Source organism: Buteo buteo, chromosome Z (genome assembly GCF_964188355.1).
Source record: "Buteo buteo chromosome Z, bButBut1.hap1.1, whole genome shotgun sequence".
NCBI classification, from domain to species: domain Eukaryota; kingdom Metazoa; phylum Chordata; class Aves; order Accipitriformes; family Accipitridae; genus Buteo; species Buteo buteo.
In genome coordinates, this window is record NC_134204.1 from 15,122,555 (window position 1) to 15,139,800 (window position 17,246).

General features: G+C 38.4%; 2 protein-coding genes across 8 annotated transcripts in view; one reads left to right on the forward strand and one right to left on the reverse strand.

The window, feature by feature from the left end:
* LOC142027529 (oncostatin-M-specific receptor subunit beta-like) overlaps positions 1-8,501 on the forward strand; it is a 37,533-nt gene extending 29,032 nt beyond the window's left edge. For 6 of the 7 annotated variants that reach the window (XM_075021887.1, XM_075021890.1, XM_075021889.1 and 3 more), the window contains 5 exons: positions 115-294; positions 2,020-2,184; positions 3,745-3,823; positions 4,101-4,173; positions 5,183-8,501. In XM_075021887.1, the coding sequence (XP_074877988.1) occupies positions 115-294; positions 2,020-2,184; positions 3,745-3,823; positions 4,101-4,173; positions 5,183-5,620 (935 nt within the window). In that variant the 3' untranslated portion in view covers positions 5,621-8,501. The remainder of the gene's footprint in view (positions 1-114; positions 295-2,019; positions 2,185-3,744; positions 3,824-4,100; positions 4,174-5,182) is intronic. The other variant, XM_075021892.1, reaches the window with a different exon arrangement.
* Positions 8,502-9,227: 726 nt separating this feature from the next.
* The window catches only part of RICTOR (RPTOR independent companion of MTOR complex 2), an 88,270-nt gene continuing 80,251 nt past the window's right edge, over positions 9,228-17,246 (reverse strand). The window contains exons 34-38 of the mRNA XM_075021884.1: positions 16,918-17,151; positions 15,330-15,482; positions 14,510-14,633; positions 13,454-13,592; positions 9,228-13,284 (exon numbers count right to left, since the gene is read on the reverse strand). Of these exons, the coding sequence (XP_074877985.1) occupies positions 13,210-13,284; positions 13,454-13,592; positions 14,510-14,633; positions 15,330-15,482; positions 16,918-17,151 (725 nt within the window). The 3' untranslated portion in view covers positions 9,228-13,209. The remainder of the gene's footprint in view (positions 13,285-13,453; positions 13,593-14,509; positions 14,634-15,329; positions 15,483-16,917; positions 17,152-17,246) is intronic.

The following is a 17,246-nucleotide window of genomic DNA, read 5'->3' on the forward strand; positions in this document are numbered from 1 at the left end:
CGCAAGTAAGATATAAACAGAAACACCACATGGGAATTTAGCCATTTTCCAAGTAAGAAGACAAACATTCTTCAAGAATAATGGCAAGTTTAACTTGAATTTCCTTTCTTCCAGCTACTCTGCTTGACCCTGTTGTGGAAAAAGTTGAACTGACTTTCAATGCAGTAACACTATCTTGGGATTCTTACCCCACAAATAAGTCACAGTTTGGTTTCATAAGAGGCTACCATGTTTACCTGTCACCTATACAAGAGAACTGCAGTTTGAAAGGATCCAAAAAACATGTTCTTCCAGGTAACTGAGCTCTGGGATTTAGGAATTTGTGTCATTGATATGGGTGAAAGACTTTGAGGCTGTTGCTGATACTGCAGCCTCTTAGAAAGTTCACATTAGGCAGGCAAATTGGCTGATTAGGCAATATATAGATTTCAACACCTGCTGCTTTTGATTCCTTTGTAATGCTTGAGGTGCTAATGGGCAGAAGTGGGTCCTGGCTTTATACAGATTTATAGCTCCCATCCTGTTGTCCATAGCTCCTTTTAACTCTAGTGTGAGCTCCAGAAAAGATTCTTGCAGTACTGTAGGAGGAGTCAAGTTTCTGCCTCTTGTGATCTGACTTCTGGATGAATTTCGAAAACATCTGTTTGTGGTCTACTTGGATGACAGTCATAGGAAGCATGTTAGTTTTACTAAAATTTGGGGTATTTTAGAAACAGATGGGATACAATTTATTTCCTTCAGAATTGCAGCACTGTGTAAATTCTGTGTTTAAATTCTTTTATAGTGAAAGTATTTGTGGCTGTGCTCTACAGTGGAGTTCCTTCAGTAGAAGTGAGCTGTAGGGTGGCACAAAGCCGTGTTTAAACTTTTATGTCTGATTTTCCTGCTTCACACTCAAAACTTCTCCAGATGACTTTGCTCCATTATAATTTTCAGATGTTTTCAACATATTCAAGGATTTTTTTTTTCCTTGCCTCTTATGGGGCATGTCCTGTATCAGACCCTTCTGCTGATTAGACTAGTACCAGGCTGAAAATCTTAGTCTGAACTGGAGGAGGCTTATGTAAGAGTTCCTGTCAGAACTAAACTAACCATAGAAGTACCATAACTCTGCAAGTAATCCCAGTTAGACTTTAAAATGTTTAAATCGAAGATTTCCTGCTTCCCAGTTTGCCTGAGCTAGCAGATAAGGGGTGTGACTGGGAACAGGAGGAATAAGCTAACCCTTTTCTACCTGGGGTCTGGGAGTTGCACAATACAGAGGCAAAAGTTTTTTTTCAGGCAGAGATTTCTTGCTTTCAATTATCTTCAAAGAACTTGACCTAAGCTTAAGGGCTACAGGATTCTGTTGAAAAAGGAAATGGCAAACCCCAAATCATTCTCTAAAAAAGCTCTAGTAAAAGGAAATTAAAACAAACAGTTGCAGCTTTTGACAGCAAGTTATAAGGTGGTCTGCCAGAAGATGGGCAATGCTGTAGACAGTCCAGTTAGAAGGGATGCGAGTTCAGCCCGGGGGCAGTGAGTCAGGATGCATCATCCTTCTCAGAAGAAACTGTGCAAGTTACAAAGAAAGTGGGCTGCAAATGTTCTGTTATTTCAGTGGTCTAACAGTCTCAGTTAAGCTGATTCATAGTATTTTGGGGAGACCTTATCACAACCTTTAATTACTTAAAGGGGGCTTATAAGAAAGATGGAGAGAGACTTTTTACCAGGGCCTGTAGTGATGGGACAAGGGGTAATGGTTTTAAACTGAAAGAGGGTAGATTTAGATGAGATACAAGGAAGAAATTCTTTACATTGAGAGTGGTGAGGCACTCGAAGAGGCTGCCCAGTGAAGCCGTGGACGCCCCATCCCTGAAAGTGTTCGAGGCCAGGCTGGATGGGGCTTTGAGCAACCTGGTCGGGTGGAAGGTGTTCCTGCCCATGGCAGGGGGGGTTGGACTAGATGATCATTGAAGGTCCCTTCCAACCCAAACCATTCTGTGATTCTGTGATTCTAGCTTATCTGTTTCATTTTAGATGGTTCAGTGCTATGTAAATACACAATTGAAAACCCAGAAGAAAAGAGATACACCGTGAAACACCTATTGTCAAACACAAAATACAAACTAGTGGTTAAAGCATATACAAGTGGAGGAGAGACTCCCATCGTTAACTTTATATACATAGATACACCGTATAACTGTGAGTACTGTCTGTGGAAAATTTGTCTTCTAGCAGAAGGATGGGATGATTTAAAAGCTTAGAATAATCTTCCTTTCTCAAGGGAAAACACTTAATTTAATGTAACATGCACTTAGAAAGGATCCAACCGAGAAATGAAATGTGCATACTAACACAGCATTCTGATACTTTTAAGTAGCTATGGCTTTTTTATTTTAGAATGAAAATAATTTTACATCCTTATTTAAGTCTTATATCTTTCTGGGAAATAGCTTAATATATGCACATTTGCATGACTAGTGAGTCCTGTTTGCTGGAATGCATTGAAGAATTGCATTGCATTTAACTAGTTTTCTCATATGGGAAAAACTACAGACCTGTGTGCAAACAAGTAATTTCTGTATAGACTCTTGAACTTCTAATGTTGATTCTTATTCTCATCAGTCTTTAAATCCATTGCCAAGTTCAATCCTTCATAACTCAGAAAGAAAATGCTTTTGGCTTGAGCACTGTAGTTTGCTAACTAGGCAGATTTGGTCACCAAAGCAGAACAGGAAAATCACATGCCTGTAGTTCTGTTCCCTTGAAAATACCACTCAGCGGACACGGTTGTGAAACTTATGATCCAAATGGGAGTTGTCTGGTTTTGAAAAATTTGTTGGGGGTGGAGGTGAAGGGGGGCGGGGTGTAGGAAAGGGTGAAGCATTGGCTTACGCAAGGAGACTTTGTGTTTTAGGCTAACTAGCAGAACAGTGTCTAAACCTTCATGGTACCCTCCCAGAGGCAGTTCTGCCTCTTACACCTGTGTTCCAGCTCCCATTAGCCAGCCTTCTCTTGTGCAGGCAGAGACGCTTGTACAGCCACACAGGGAATCAAAATGGGAGCTTAATTAACCCAGAAAAGATAAAAGGAGAATGTAACCCCTGTCCCTTCCCTGCTGTGGTGTGTGGTAGGGACACATAGACTTGCTGGCACAGGGTAAGAAGGCCCTGGCCAGGGCAGAGGGAGAGTGAGCACTGACTAGTGCTCCCTCTTGGCCTGCTTACTTCAGCCTCAACTGTTTGTGAAAAACATAGCCCAAGGCTGTGTCTTCCAGCTAGAAGGAAATACTGAGATTCTTGTGTCAGCATAAATCCTAGAGAGCATGAATACTTGTGTAGTGTCTGTCTTGCTATAGTCCATCCGTACTGGAGGTACAGATGTTCTGTCAACATCTCACGGTAAAAATCTCTCGTCTTTGGAGATCTGAGAGAAAACCTAAACCAAATCGTTAAGTGAGGTTATCATTATCTTCATTTTGGAAATTTACCCTTATAGTTAAGATGCCAACATGAGGTCAAATAAAAGCAATCTAGTAATAATTCAATTTTGGTAAAGGAAATCAAGGTCCAAAGACTTACAGCTGTATCCCAGAACTTTGCCAAACCATCTTGCAACCGTGGACCACACGGTTTTACTGCTGAGTTAGTGGCAGGTGTCCCATGTGGGCTTGATGTTATTTTTGTCCCATAAACTCAGGCTATATTGACTGTAACTGGTGAGAAGATGAAAACAAATTTTTAAAGTGTTTTTCTTTCACAGCAAACGTGCTGTACCTTCTAGTCCTGCTAGTGATAGTTCCATCACTAGTAGCAGCTATATGCCGCTGGAAGATGAAGTGGTAAGTTATAATGCATTTTTCATTACAGAGAACGTAACTAGCGTAATTCACAAACGGCAGCTGCAGCTTGTTCCTTCCAGCCTGTTGTAAGGCCTCATTCATTTTTTCCTTTGGCTGTCCAACTGTGTGGATGTTTTAAGTATTTGGCTTGTGGCATGTCTGAGACACTCATCATCTGCTGCTGTTTTTGTGTACACATCTCTGTGCGGCTTCTGCTGGTAGAATATGCTTTAATGAGAGAACAAAAATGTCATTTGTTTTGCTCTCTGATTTCCAGGGTGAAGGAGTGCTGCTGTCCTTTAATACCTAGTCCTAACAAGAGCAAAGTGCTGTCATTCAAAGAGGTTAAGGTAAGATCACCGAAAATCTGGTAATTTTAATTTTTCCATCCTTTGACTGGTAAAGTTTGAGAAAAATATTTTTCTTGTGTTGACTACATTAAAAAATGAGTGATACTCATACAGAAATTAACATAATTTAATACCATCATTTAGTGGAAAATTTTCCTTTTGATATTTGTGTGACTCTGCAGTGATCAGTTTATATTCTGCAGTCTGTTACTGCAAAAAGTGAAAGCATAATTGGAGAATAAATGAAATCTTTTGATACAGTAGGCGATTCTTCCAGTGTTGCTGTTCAAAACCCAGCACTGTCTGAACACGACAGACCAGCTGATACTCTACTTCCCCGCAGCTTGTGAACTGTATCCACCCACTCCTCCTGCCCCACACATCCAACCCTCTGTGGTCGGGTACAGCAGAGCAATGCACTTGCTGGCCCTTGGGAGGATACAGTGGGTTCTGCCAGGTCTGGCTGGGAGGAAAGGATTGCCAAAAGGCCTTCAACTTCTTCTGTAGGCCCTTTAAACTGGGAGCTGCTACTTCCACGCTGCGTGTAAGGGGGTCGCAAAACCAGGAGCATGTCTTTACCCTGGCAGGCGTGGGCCTGCTGCTGTTTTTGGGTGTTCATTGAACGGTAGCACCAGAGGGAGGAGTCTGCACAACCTAACAGCCCATGCTGCTGCCTTGTAGTTGCTGGTGGTTCAGACTAAAAACCACACACATCAAAAACCTGGCAAAGTCTTTAAAGCAGAGGGATATGTTTCCTTCTTCAAATGTAGTCATATGGAACTAACTTAAAAAAGAAATCTCTAAATAAATACTCTGAAAAATTCCACATAAAAGGCAGCTTCCATTGAACATTCTGCACCTGTTTTCCTTCAAATTCTGTTCATTTATTTGAAAAATCTAAACTAAAAAAATCTGTAAGATATTAGAAGTGCTTGAAGTAATCACTCACTTTCCTCTACTCTGGGCTTCTTTCATTGAGTAATTTTTTTGTTTAATGATTCTCTTGTAGATCGGTTCTGAGAAAGTATTGAAAATAAGTGACTGCATTCCTGACATGCTAGCAGTGGACAACAAGGCTGAAGACCAGAAATTACATCCATGGAGCCAGTTGTCTTCAACAGCAACAGAAGATAAGATTGGTGGTCACAATTCTTCCTGGATTTACCCTAATGAAAACGGAGAGAGAGACTTTACACCCACACCTACACCTCAGACTCATACTTGGTTTGAAAATTTTGCTTATTCTTCTCATCTTGCAGTTGAATCTGATCCCTGTCATATACCAGAGACACTAGAACCAAGCAAGCCAGAACTGTCAGCACTGCTATACCAGCCACACTACTACTTTGATATTTTTAATAAAGATGCTGCCTCAACAGCTGGCAGAAAGACCAGTCTGAGATATATTTCCCAAACAGATGTGCACTGCCTAGGGAGGAGGCTTTGATGTCCTCTCCTCCATTGAGTAAATCCAGTATTTGATTACACAATATAAATAAGAATGTCTAAAGCCACAACAGCTTCTTTTGATGAAGGCTTTCACAAGCCCAACTTCTGTTAATGCTGCAATGCTCTTGCTTCAGGACTAGTTTAAAAATACTGACTGGTGCACATGAGTGATGTATGCTATGGTTTCATCACAATTTATGGGATTATGTAAGATTTGCAGGCTGTTTTGTGGCCTGTATTATGTATGAATTTAGATCACAGCAGTTTCTCATAGCCTGACGCTGAGAACTACTATATTTTGCAGTGATTAAAAATTTATTCAGGAAGTAGAGGAGCAAGTTAAACAAGCAGGTAGGCTGTTGTGCTCAAGGAAGGTATTCTACTTGCAGTATTCTGTGTGCACTTACTATGTGTTCTGGCCACCCCTAGCTAGCGTGTATTGTGCAGCTGTGCATGGAGCACTACCCAGCTCAGAGTCTGCCTCAGGCCAGTAACAGTGGGATGGTGGGTTGTGTTTTCTCTCTCTCAAATGATGTAAGGAATCAACATGGAAGGTTACCTGCATTCAATGTGGTGCATTACTGAAAGATTAGAAGGAACCTAGAGAAGTTAACCCTGTGCACCAAAATCCGAGGTCATCCTGCTTTTACTTTACCTGTCTTCTAACTACACTTAAAAACAGATTTTTGTAGTACAGGCCCCTGTTAGTGGGCTGCTGCTCCCATTTCTGGTAACTGGGATTCCTCACACATCTGCCTTCTTTGCCTGGAAGAATCACCCTGCTGTGCAGTAGACCGCACAGCAGGGTGTCCCCTTGAGCAGGGACACCTCACAAGGTTACTCCTCAAGGTTGAGAGATTCCTTGCCACAACAGATTCTCAGTAAGTGAATTGGGAATAAGAGCACTGAAACTTTGAAGTCATAGCTAAATATCCTCTATGCGGTAAATGCTGAAGCATATCTTGCCCTCAAATCCTGTAAACCACTGTCGCATTTACCACTGAGCTTTGTTAACTCACTGTCTTTATCAATAAAGTACATCATTGCTTCTCTCTTGCAAGTGAAGTGCATAACTCCATCTGCAACAAGAGTACAGAATAAGCAGTTCTCAAAAGGGAAAAAATGAAGTTTTTTTTACAATTTGATCTTCAGCTAACTTGTTCAAATATAGGGAAGACAAGTGCATTAACTAGCTAATCATACTTCCTAAAAACTAAGCAGCTGCAGGCAGAAACGAGTTTTGCTACTCAACCACATCTAGGTTTTATACTATTGTTTATAGATGCTGCTGTAATGTTGCAACAGGAAGACCAGTTAAGGCCTTACATAGACTGGCTGAGACACACATGGACTGCAGGGGGAGAAGTCTTCAGAGACGCAAAGGAGAGGTACAAACAGGAGTGCAAACACACAGACACCTCTAACCACAGTTAGCTACCCAGTCAATGCACACTGTCCTGTGTCCACGTGTAGGTCACACATAGATTTACTTGAAAAAAATATAAATTGCAGCATGGTCCTTCCTTTCAGCCTTCAGACAGTGGAGTAAGGAAACACGGCTGGTCCCATTTAGCTGAACTGCAGTTTGACAGAGAATAAGGAAGTAAGAGAGGAAGCTGATGCTATTCAATGGAGACATCCCAGAGAAGCTTTTCTTCCCTCTATGTTACAGTGAATTTCAAAGTTTGATACCACAGTACCTTTGTGACTTAGAACTTCTCTGACGTGTTTTCACCACATCACATGTACTTGCGTAGTTTAAAAGCTTTATTGTTGGAAAAAAGGCCAATAAACAGAAAGGAGCTGTTTTGCCACTACCAAAGTAGCAACGTGGTAGCTGTGCATTTCAAAGAAAGGCCTGTTTATTTTAAAAGGTTTAAAAGGTATCCTAAATCAAGGAGTTACACATCTAAGGAATTCTGATACAGAAGTTGGTCAAAAAGATCAGACTATCCCATGAAACATTTTAAATTTCAACATGCTGCAGTTCCTCACACCAGAGGACAGCTGTAACAAAGCATAAATTCCTACTTCTGAAAAAGCGGCTTCCACCAAGGCTTGGCTGTGGTAATTCAGCCCCAGGAGTGAGCGGAGGTATGCGTGAGGGTGCAGACAATGTGGCCAGTTGTGCCTTCCCAATGGTGGGGTGAGACACATTGGCCTGTGCAGAGTTTCCACCTCAGCTCCCTTGGTCTTTCTGCAGGAGATCCTGCACTGGTGAAACTTCATTATCTGGAAACAAGGAAACACTTTTCCCAGTACCAGATTGCCTGGCGAGGTGATGAGAAGTTAGCTCCTCTCTATCTATAAGCCTTTCCCCTTGCTGGCCCTGATGGGTGGTGTTTCATGAAACCACCTGTGCTTAAAAGCACACAAACAGATGATTCCAGGGAGGACAATGCCTTCCTGCCAGTCAAAGAGTACAGTCCAGGCACTAGAACTAAAGATTAGAAAAGTATTTTTACATCAGTGGGGAGGCATGTATAGTTTTCATATTTTTAAGACATCTGTCTTGCATTAATAGTTGAATGAGTTCAAAACTCTAAACTTTTTCTGGTTCATAATTCAACTTTCACAGTAGTTGTTGAAATGCTAATACTTAAACCATCACATAATGGAAAATTATTAATTCTCAGTATCAATCAGTATGCTAAATTTTAAAAATAAGAATGGTGTACAAGGACTCCCCTTCTATTTTTATAAGACATCTTACAAAGCAATAATGTAAAACGAATTTGACAAAAATATCAGGTTGTTCTAGTTAATTAGTAACTTACAAATATAAATAAAATTCCAACCCATTTCTAGTACCACGAGGTACATACAAGACCAGAACAACTATAAGAAGTTTAAGTACATTTTATTAACAATGCATCCCTTTGACAAGATTACGCTTCAGGAGGCTTTTAATGCCCATTGACATGAACTGTACACACTATACAAAAAAAACCCAGAAAAAAACCAAAAAAAAAATCAAAGTGGGTAATACCATTTTGGGACAAGCCTCTGTTTAAATTATACACAGCTCAATGCAATATTCTTACGGAAAATATATAAATACTTTTTCTTTCTATGTTACAGGTATACAATATAAATCAGATTTCAATGTCTGTTCAGTGACCTAAAAACACCAGAACCCCCAAATATGTAGCAGCGTATTACTAAATTAAAAGACCACACAGGACAGGGAGAGTAAGTCTTGAGATTTTCCTTGATCCCTTCCCTCCTCAGAATGGTTAATTTAGATAATCTCTTGTAATGCAGTTTTAGGGATGCTGACAGCCCAGTATTGGAACAATTTTTCTAATAAATCTACAAAATGTCTGGCTTTTCCTCCCTTAGACATTGCATCTTGTGCTAAAACACAGTATTCAGTGGCAAAATGGCATGTTACACTTTCTGGCATAAATTACATTTCTCAAATAAAATAGTGTATTTTACAAAGCAACTCAAGCAAAATGTGCAATTTCTGCATGCTGTGGCATTGCTGTCCATCCATGTTACAAAAAAGTCCAAAGAAAATCCACATTCTTTACTGAACATACATCTGTTGAAAACAAAACGATCCAGGGAACCAGAATCAGGAGTTAAAAAAAAACCAGGGGATGGGGGGCTTCTAGAAAAATACAAACATGGTTTCTAGTATGTTCCAAAAGGTCTTTTACAGTTCTCAGATTTTACTCTCACCTAGTATACCTTTAATAAGCCCATGATAATAGAGAAGTTTAACTTAAAAAGTTACAGGACCTGCTTTCAGCTGGCTCCAGTGAAGCTGAGTAACAGGACTCCTGTGCAGCCCTGCTGGGAGGCAAGCAGAAACCTTGGAGATGCTCTGAAGCCTGGCAAGAATTCTTCCACTGCGATTGCTCAGCTTGAGCTCATGTTCACCTACAATAGAACAGCAGCTTCCTGCAATGCAAACAGCCAGATACCAAGTCCAAGACACAGACAAAGAAGCAGCAACAACTCTTCCATCTCTCACTAGGCTTTGATTACCTATTTCTCAAATAGCTACTTTTCTCTTCAGGTGTCTAGTAAAGGTGTTATAGGTTTTTTTCAGTCTCTCACTGCAAATTACAAATCTCATTCAAGACCACTATATATGTTTCATATTAAAATGACAAAAATATGAGCAGGATTCTCACTGCTGCCTTTTTAAATGTTTATAAGGGCAACGTACATCAGGGTGCCAAGCCATTGTACCCTACACTACCAAATACTTTAGCACTTCATTGTGTCTTGGGAAAAAACAGCAACAAAACCCAATGAGAGCACATTTAGGGTACATATGTCAGGTCAAATAATAACTGTCAGATGAGGAAAAAAGAACTGTTTCAAGCACAACATGCCAGGGGCCCAACATACAACTTAATCACCTCAAAGCCCGACCATCTCCAGCTTCAAGTGACATCCAGGACAGCTGGGAGCATTCTGCATCTCTGAATTTCAGACAGCTGAAAGGTCTCTCTCTCCAAAAGGACACTCACAGCACCCAGCTTTTTCCTCCTTCCCACTCAATGGAGAGAAACAGGCCCTCAGGGAAGTAATCTGGAGCCCTTCAGTTAGCTCTCTGCCCTTTGGAAAGGGCCATCCCTTTCCACTGACTGTAAAAGGAGACTAAGAAAATTAGCCAGCTAATGTAGTAGACTAAATGCGACTGGTTTCACAGCCGGCCTCTCCTTCCCACACAGGCTTTCCCCTCAGAGCTGAGTATTTTGTGTTAGCATGTTGAATCAGTCAGTTTTCTTTGCCACAGCAACCAAAGTGTATTTGTATATAGTGTGGGTGAATGCTCTACGTTTTACCATTTATTTGACAGTATCACCAATTGTTCGGACTGGAAAAATACAAAGCAGGTGGTCTGTCAGCTTCCCTTGCAAATCTTTCTAGGCGAAGTGGAAGGATTCTTTATTAGGGTTAATATAAGCACAATTTTTATTTACTAAAGTTTTCTTTTTCAAGTTTTATCATGAAGCAAAAAAACCCCCAAAATAAGAACTTTAAAAGGGATATTTAAAAAAAAGAAATCTATAGATTTAGAAATTCACAGTTTGCAACTAGGCCAATATCAAATTCCTTCAATTACAGAATCCCTTCATTTGCCAATTAAAATGAAACATTAATGTGAGCTTAATGTAAATAGGTAAATTAATTCTAGAAATGTTGTATGTTATGTACAGTACAGACTTTACATCCTTGATGCATACTTGTTGAAATCTACTGACACTCATACACTTTCAGAAAAAAAAAATCACGTTTCATAACTGAATTTCAGGCCATAATTTGTATGTCAAGTTTCTGTTGTCATGGATCCCCACACAAGCAAGTACTTCAGAACACATACACATTTCAAGATTGAGATTCTTTCAAAAGTGTATTGACATTGCTTTCGCTTACCTGTTTATAATCAGAGGCCTTCTTATGGTGCTTTCTACATTAAGTGCTATGGGTTAAGCTGGTAACAAATGAAGAAAGGTGGTTTTTGAAGTACAGGTGATAAAACTTACTTTGCTTTAACTGCAGAAAAATAACATGGAGTTGTTGATGTAACCCCATCTAGCTGTTAAAACAAATCTCTTATACTCTAGTCTAACTGAGGTAGTGTTTGAAACTACTGTATAAGATATGCTAGCCCCTTTTTTGGGAAAACTACATTACTTCCTTTGGAGTTTATACCACTATTTGGTCTACTGTGATTTGACATTTTGGTTTTACAGAAGTATTTCTTTCTTATGACCACAGAAGTCCAATAGTTACTGGTGTGGTATGTTTTCAGAGCATTTCAAACATGCCTTGACACACAGATAATATTTGTGTCACTGACCACAGAAGAGTTGAATCAGTTTCTTTTTGCTCCTTCTTTCAGTGAAAACTCATGAAAAGGAAATCTTAAGAACTAAATTTGACTATGAGCAGCAACTTACAATCTGCTTTACCAGAACCTGATGATATGGAGTGCACATAAGAACTCAGTGAAGTGATAGCTGCAAAGCAGTGCTTATGTGGCAAGATGAAATCTCCAGTGAGAACAAAGAAATTCTACATTTCACTAGGAATTGTGTTTTCCTGTTCACAGAACTAATTGATATCTCCAGTAGCATAGCTAGTAAGAACAGTTATGAGCATCAGGATAAATTTCACTTATCTTCACTTAAGTATTAATCTGACAATTATAAAAAATGGTAAAAGTGAATGGATAAAAATATGTTCTACTTAGTACAGTCCAGCTGAATTATTCACCTATATCAAAATCAAAGGGTAATCCCTTCTATTACAGGCATTCTAACAAAGGTGGCCATGCTACTGTATATACACATTTGCATATATTTATATTACCTTCATATAAAGGCTTCTGAATCTTTAGATCCATGATAAAAGTGATGGGGATTCTTACTTTATTTTTTTAAGCTTGCACTCATTAATTTAGAAACCTCACTAGTAACATGATAGAGGCAATGATTTCAGTCACTGTAGCATTTAACTTTTGGAACAAGTCTTAAATACCAGTATAAAATTATAAGTACTGCTGCTCCAAATTTTGGTACTTAAGGCTTTTCACTACAATTATTAGTACTATCCAATGCTTGATCACTCATCCATTGAATATTCAAATAAACCTTTGTTTTTATAAAAGGCTGTTTCCATGGAACTTGGGAAACACTTGTATTATGTCTTCTCACAAAAGCAGCAATGATTAAATGTCTTCAAGTTTAGTTTATACAATATTCATTTAACTGATACAAAGCATGCTTTTTAAAGGATTTTAGTTTAGAGTAAGACCAACATTCGTACTATATGAGCATGAGTGTAGAAACTGCAAACACATGCATATCATTCAGGGAAAACAATCTGATTTCAGCATTTTAAGTTTAACTGATTTGTTATTTTTAAAATCAAACTGTAGTGAAAATCCTTAACTGGTTCAGATAAGATACATGTATGTATGTAAATGTACTGAAACTGGAGAGACTGCTAATAAAATGATTTACAACTATAGCAATATTAAAATAACTTAAAGGAAACCTCAGATTCACAGAGGCTTTTCTTTCTGTCTGAAGTTACAAACCCCCAAGTAGTGTTATAAACAGTACAAAAAACAACAGAGAAGGGTTAACATTAATCCCCCGTTGTCCACAATTACAGCATGGCTCCCCATTGCTGGCAATGGAATGCACCCTCATCTCTCTGATTCCTGATAACCAGGATTTAAAAAGGAAGGCATCGTTCTGCTTCTCTGGAACAGAATCAGAATTCAATCAAAAAAGATGTCTCTGCATGTTGTCCTGTTTTTTTAAATTTATGGTAGAAAATGAAATGAAAACTTGTGGAGGTGTTCAGTGCTCGGCTCTTGCATATACTGGTAATTACTATTATTAAAACTATGGTAATGTTTAATAACTCCCCAAAGGGCTCAAAAGACTGGGGCAGTAGTTGGTTGAGGAAGAAAATGTTTTCAGTTCAGTCTTCAGGTACCAGTAGCTTCTGGAACGGTTTAGAAGATGGTGCTCCAAGCTTTTTATCCAGTCAGTCGGAGGTTGTCTGAGGATTTCAGAAAGTCTGTATGTAATGCACTGCACGAGACAGAGGTCAGGATTCAGCTGATGCATCAATTACTGGCTGTTTTGTTGGTGTTGCTAAAATAGCCTCCGCTTCTTCATGCATCTACAGGAAAAACACATGAAGTATTAATAATGTTAGAGATTTTACTAGAGAAACACTATAAAATGGTTTCCTTGAAGATATATCTGAAAACATCTTTTATTCAGAACATGAAACTTGCATCCAGGTGGCACATTTCGGTGCATTCAATGCATTTGGACCCTCCACTTACTTGTAAGAACTGTACATCTTGAAATAGCTCCTGAATGAACCTTCGAGATGGAAGTCGAAATGTACAATGTGCTAACAAGTAGGACACCTCAGAGTAAAGGCATATGTCATCAAATGCTTGGGGATACTTCTCCTTAATTCTGAAAAACAGAAAAAACCCCAAGATTTCATAAGTCTTGAACAGACTTCCATCATATTCTGAAACACTGTTCAATTAGATTTTGATTGTCATCATTAACAAAAATAGAATTCTTCAGTAACAGGCATTATAAATTCTGGATCTGATGAAGCAAGAAAATCAGAACAGACAGCATTATTTTGTACCAAACTGGAAGAAATCTATATTAATGAGGTAAAACAGAATATATAATTTGAAAGTTGTACAGAATTGCTGAGATCACCTAGTCTTAAAATAACATATGTAGAAAAAGAACAGTGTATCAAAGAATTGGCACCCACATGTACCACAGTAAAAAAATACAAAAAAGCTAACTTAATTACCTGCAAGCCTTTTTGAAACTAAAATGAGCATTTCTGCATTTTCTTTCAGCAGCTGTACATCAGTTTCCAGTGTCACTAGCCTAGAAACCTACAGGTTTTATTATAACATTTGGCCCCTGGATTTATATTCCTATATTTTAACATGATTTTTTCTATAAATTAATTCCAGTAGTTGTACTCTCTCTCAAAGCAGATTTGTGTTTCTCAAGATGTTACTTTCAGCTCATTATTCTGCTTATCTGATATATATTATTTGGCACAAATAACAAAAAAGAATTATCGTTTCTTTTTTAAAGATGCATGATATACTGGGTATGTAATGAAGTATCACTACAGTTGAATTACTGATTTTAAAAAGACTGGGGAAGAGTAAGAAATTAAAGACAGAGCAAAAATATTAAAGGAAAATTCTTTGCTTAGCTTTTATGATACATTCAATAATATCTGCATGACAGTTCTCTGACAAGTCAGAAATAAGGTTAATCACTATCCCAGAGATCTTCAAGAATACATACAACTAAATGTTGCTAAAACACCTGAAATGTATTGAACTTACGTCAGGAGTCCAGTTTCATGGCCCTTGGTTCCTACTGAACTACTCAAATTGATTACTAAACGTAAGACTTCTTTCCGCAGAAGTATTCTGCATACTGGTGTATCATCTGGGATTGCTTTTACTCCTGGAAAAACAAATTAAACAGTATGGAGTTTAAACAGAACAGTCTTTGTGCTAATCTTACGCCACGTAAATCTGTTTTAGCATTCCAAAAGCACATACACACACACGTATTTATGTATGTATTCTGAATTATCAACAAATATTTCCATTGAAATTAAAACAGAAAAAATACGATTTTCAGGAATTTTAACATAGAAATATTTTTAAAAGGTAAACTACCATTTCATAAATGGAAAAACCTGTAAGATTCAATTACAGTTCTGTCTGGGTGAGTGATTACCTGCTCTGTTTCTATCAGATGCTGGAGAAGTTAGCAACCAGCTACTTAAGAAATTATGGTAACTCAAAATGTAAACCACAAGCCTAAGAAAGAAGCGTCTTTCTCTTTACAGAAATTTAGTCTTTTTTTTTTTAAACTAACACCAGTGTGGAAAAAGAGGCCATCAATTTGCTTGTCATGTCAGATACAGAGCTATATAATAACACACAGAAGTGCTGTACAGCAAAAGGAGAAAAGTTTAAAATTATATTCTCTCATCTGGAAATGGTGGTTGTTTTTATCCTTGGTTTGGGTTTGTTTGCTTTTTTTAAATACTAAGCAATACTTTGTTGCAGTATGTATAAGTATTATTTTTCCACAGTATTTAAATACTGTAAGAGTTACAGTCTCTAATAATCATAAGGCTTTCAAACTTACCTAGTACAAGCTCTGTACTCTTGGTGCTGCTAGCTGAACCATGGGATACTGCATCACTACAGCCTGAAATTCCAGAAAATTTGGAGGAATGCACATCTAAGTGATTGTGTATGGTCTGCCCACACCAGTCAGTATATGGAATGTCTGAAAAATCTGACATAAACAAGTTGTTGTAACTTTGTTATTCACATTTTTCCTCACTTCAAATGCTTTTGTTATTTTTCTACAATGGTAAGCATGCATAACACTAAGTACTGTGCATATAAACCAGCTGGAAACCAGATGTTGGATTTTGGACAAATCATATACAAAATGTCTAAAAATCACTTTTTTTGAATCTTAAAATACTTGACTGAAAATAATCAACTCTCTTAGACACTGATGGAAGCCTAAAAACTGTCATCACACAGAGTTCTTATTGATATATCTGTGCTCTATTTACATAATAAAGATGCTCCTGCATATACATATTTTGTTCATACAATTATCAGAGGTGTTACAGAAAGGGTTCTATCTTCATCAACAGAAAGATGTGACAAGTTAAGATTCTTCTGGGAGGTTTCACTATCCACAGCCTTCAGCGTTTTGGATTTAAAGAGATGAATATAAAATCCAAGCTTTTAATTGTAGCACAGTTAACAGAACCACAGAAAAACAATAGATCTGAAGGGACTCCTGGAGATCACCTAGTTCACCCCCTTGCTCAAAGAAGGGTTCACCTCAAAATGACATTAGGTTACACTGTCAAGAGTTTCATCTTATGGTCAACCAGAATTTCTGTTCCTACAGCATGTGTTCATGGCCTCCTGTCCTTTGGCTGTGTGCCTCTGACAAGATCCTGGCTCTGCCACGCCTCTAACACCCTTATTTGAAGGCTAGAGTTGGGATTTCATTTGCTGTCCCTTCTTGATACTGAACTCAAGCTCAAGCTTAGCTCTCTGGGCCATTCCTCACATTTTGTACATCATCTCCCTTGCCAACATTACGCTATGTGCTACCACCTGAATGTGTAGCACCGCTGTAAAATAGTGAGGATTCCTACTAAGCAGCCATTACTGGATTATCTTTTTATTACAGACATTGCAAAAAGGTATGTAACCGCAAGCTCTGCAGAGAAGGATAAGAAAAAATAATTCTGAATCCTATCTGAATCTCAAAATACAAAGGAAGATGACTAAATCCCAGAAATTACAGCTCAACTTCAGACTCCTCAGATTTCCTTTGTTTTGTTTTATGGCACAGGCTGGCTTTGAAGTCAGACTTTTCATGAGTTTGACAGTGTCAGTTTTCAGGACATGGATTTTAAGTACTAAATAAGGTTTCAGATTTTGTATTTTGATAAGCTCTTAAAAATATTAAAAACCCCCCACAAAACATGCAGGGACCCAGTCATGCTAACACCACTAGAAATCAAAAAGCTGGAAATGACCATAGATATACCATCGGTTGCGCAGTGAGCTTATTACGGAGCATTAATGTCAAGGTCAGTAGTAAGAAAAAACCCCTTACAGATTAATCAGTTTTAAAGATGAACAAAATTTACTATTTTCATTCAGTTTTATCACATTTCCCCACAAGGAACACTAACCTGTACGACTATATGAAGAGTTCACTTTGTTGTTAGGCTGATAACCCAGTATCTGAATGCAGACACAGTAAAGGCAGTTCTCATCTGTGTGCTCCTGCAGTCCTGTATCCTCTGTATTTTCTAAAAACTGAGAGGCATCTGAACGGCTAGTATTCATTATTTCTGTGAGACTGATCTGCTGTCGGAGCATCTGAAAAGGGCTTTTGACAACATCACTTGTACCTGATGGAAGGCCTGTAGATAAGCAATTAGACATGAGAAAAAAGAAAACCAAGCAGTAACGTTATTTCAACTAAATTTCCCCTTTTAAACCTCTTAAGGCTGGGAAG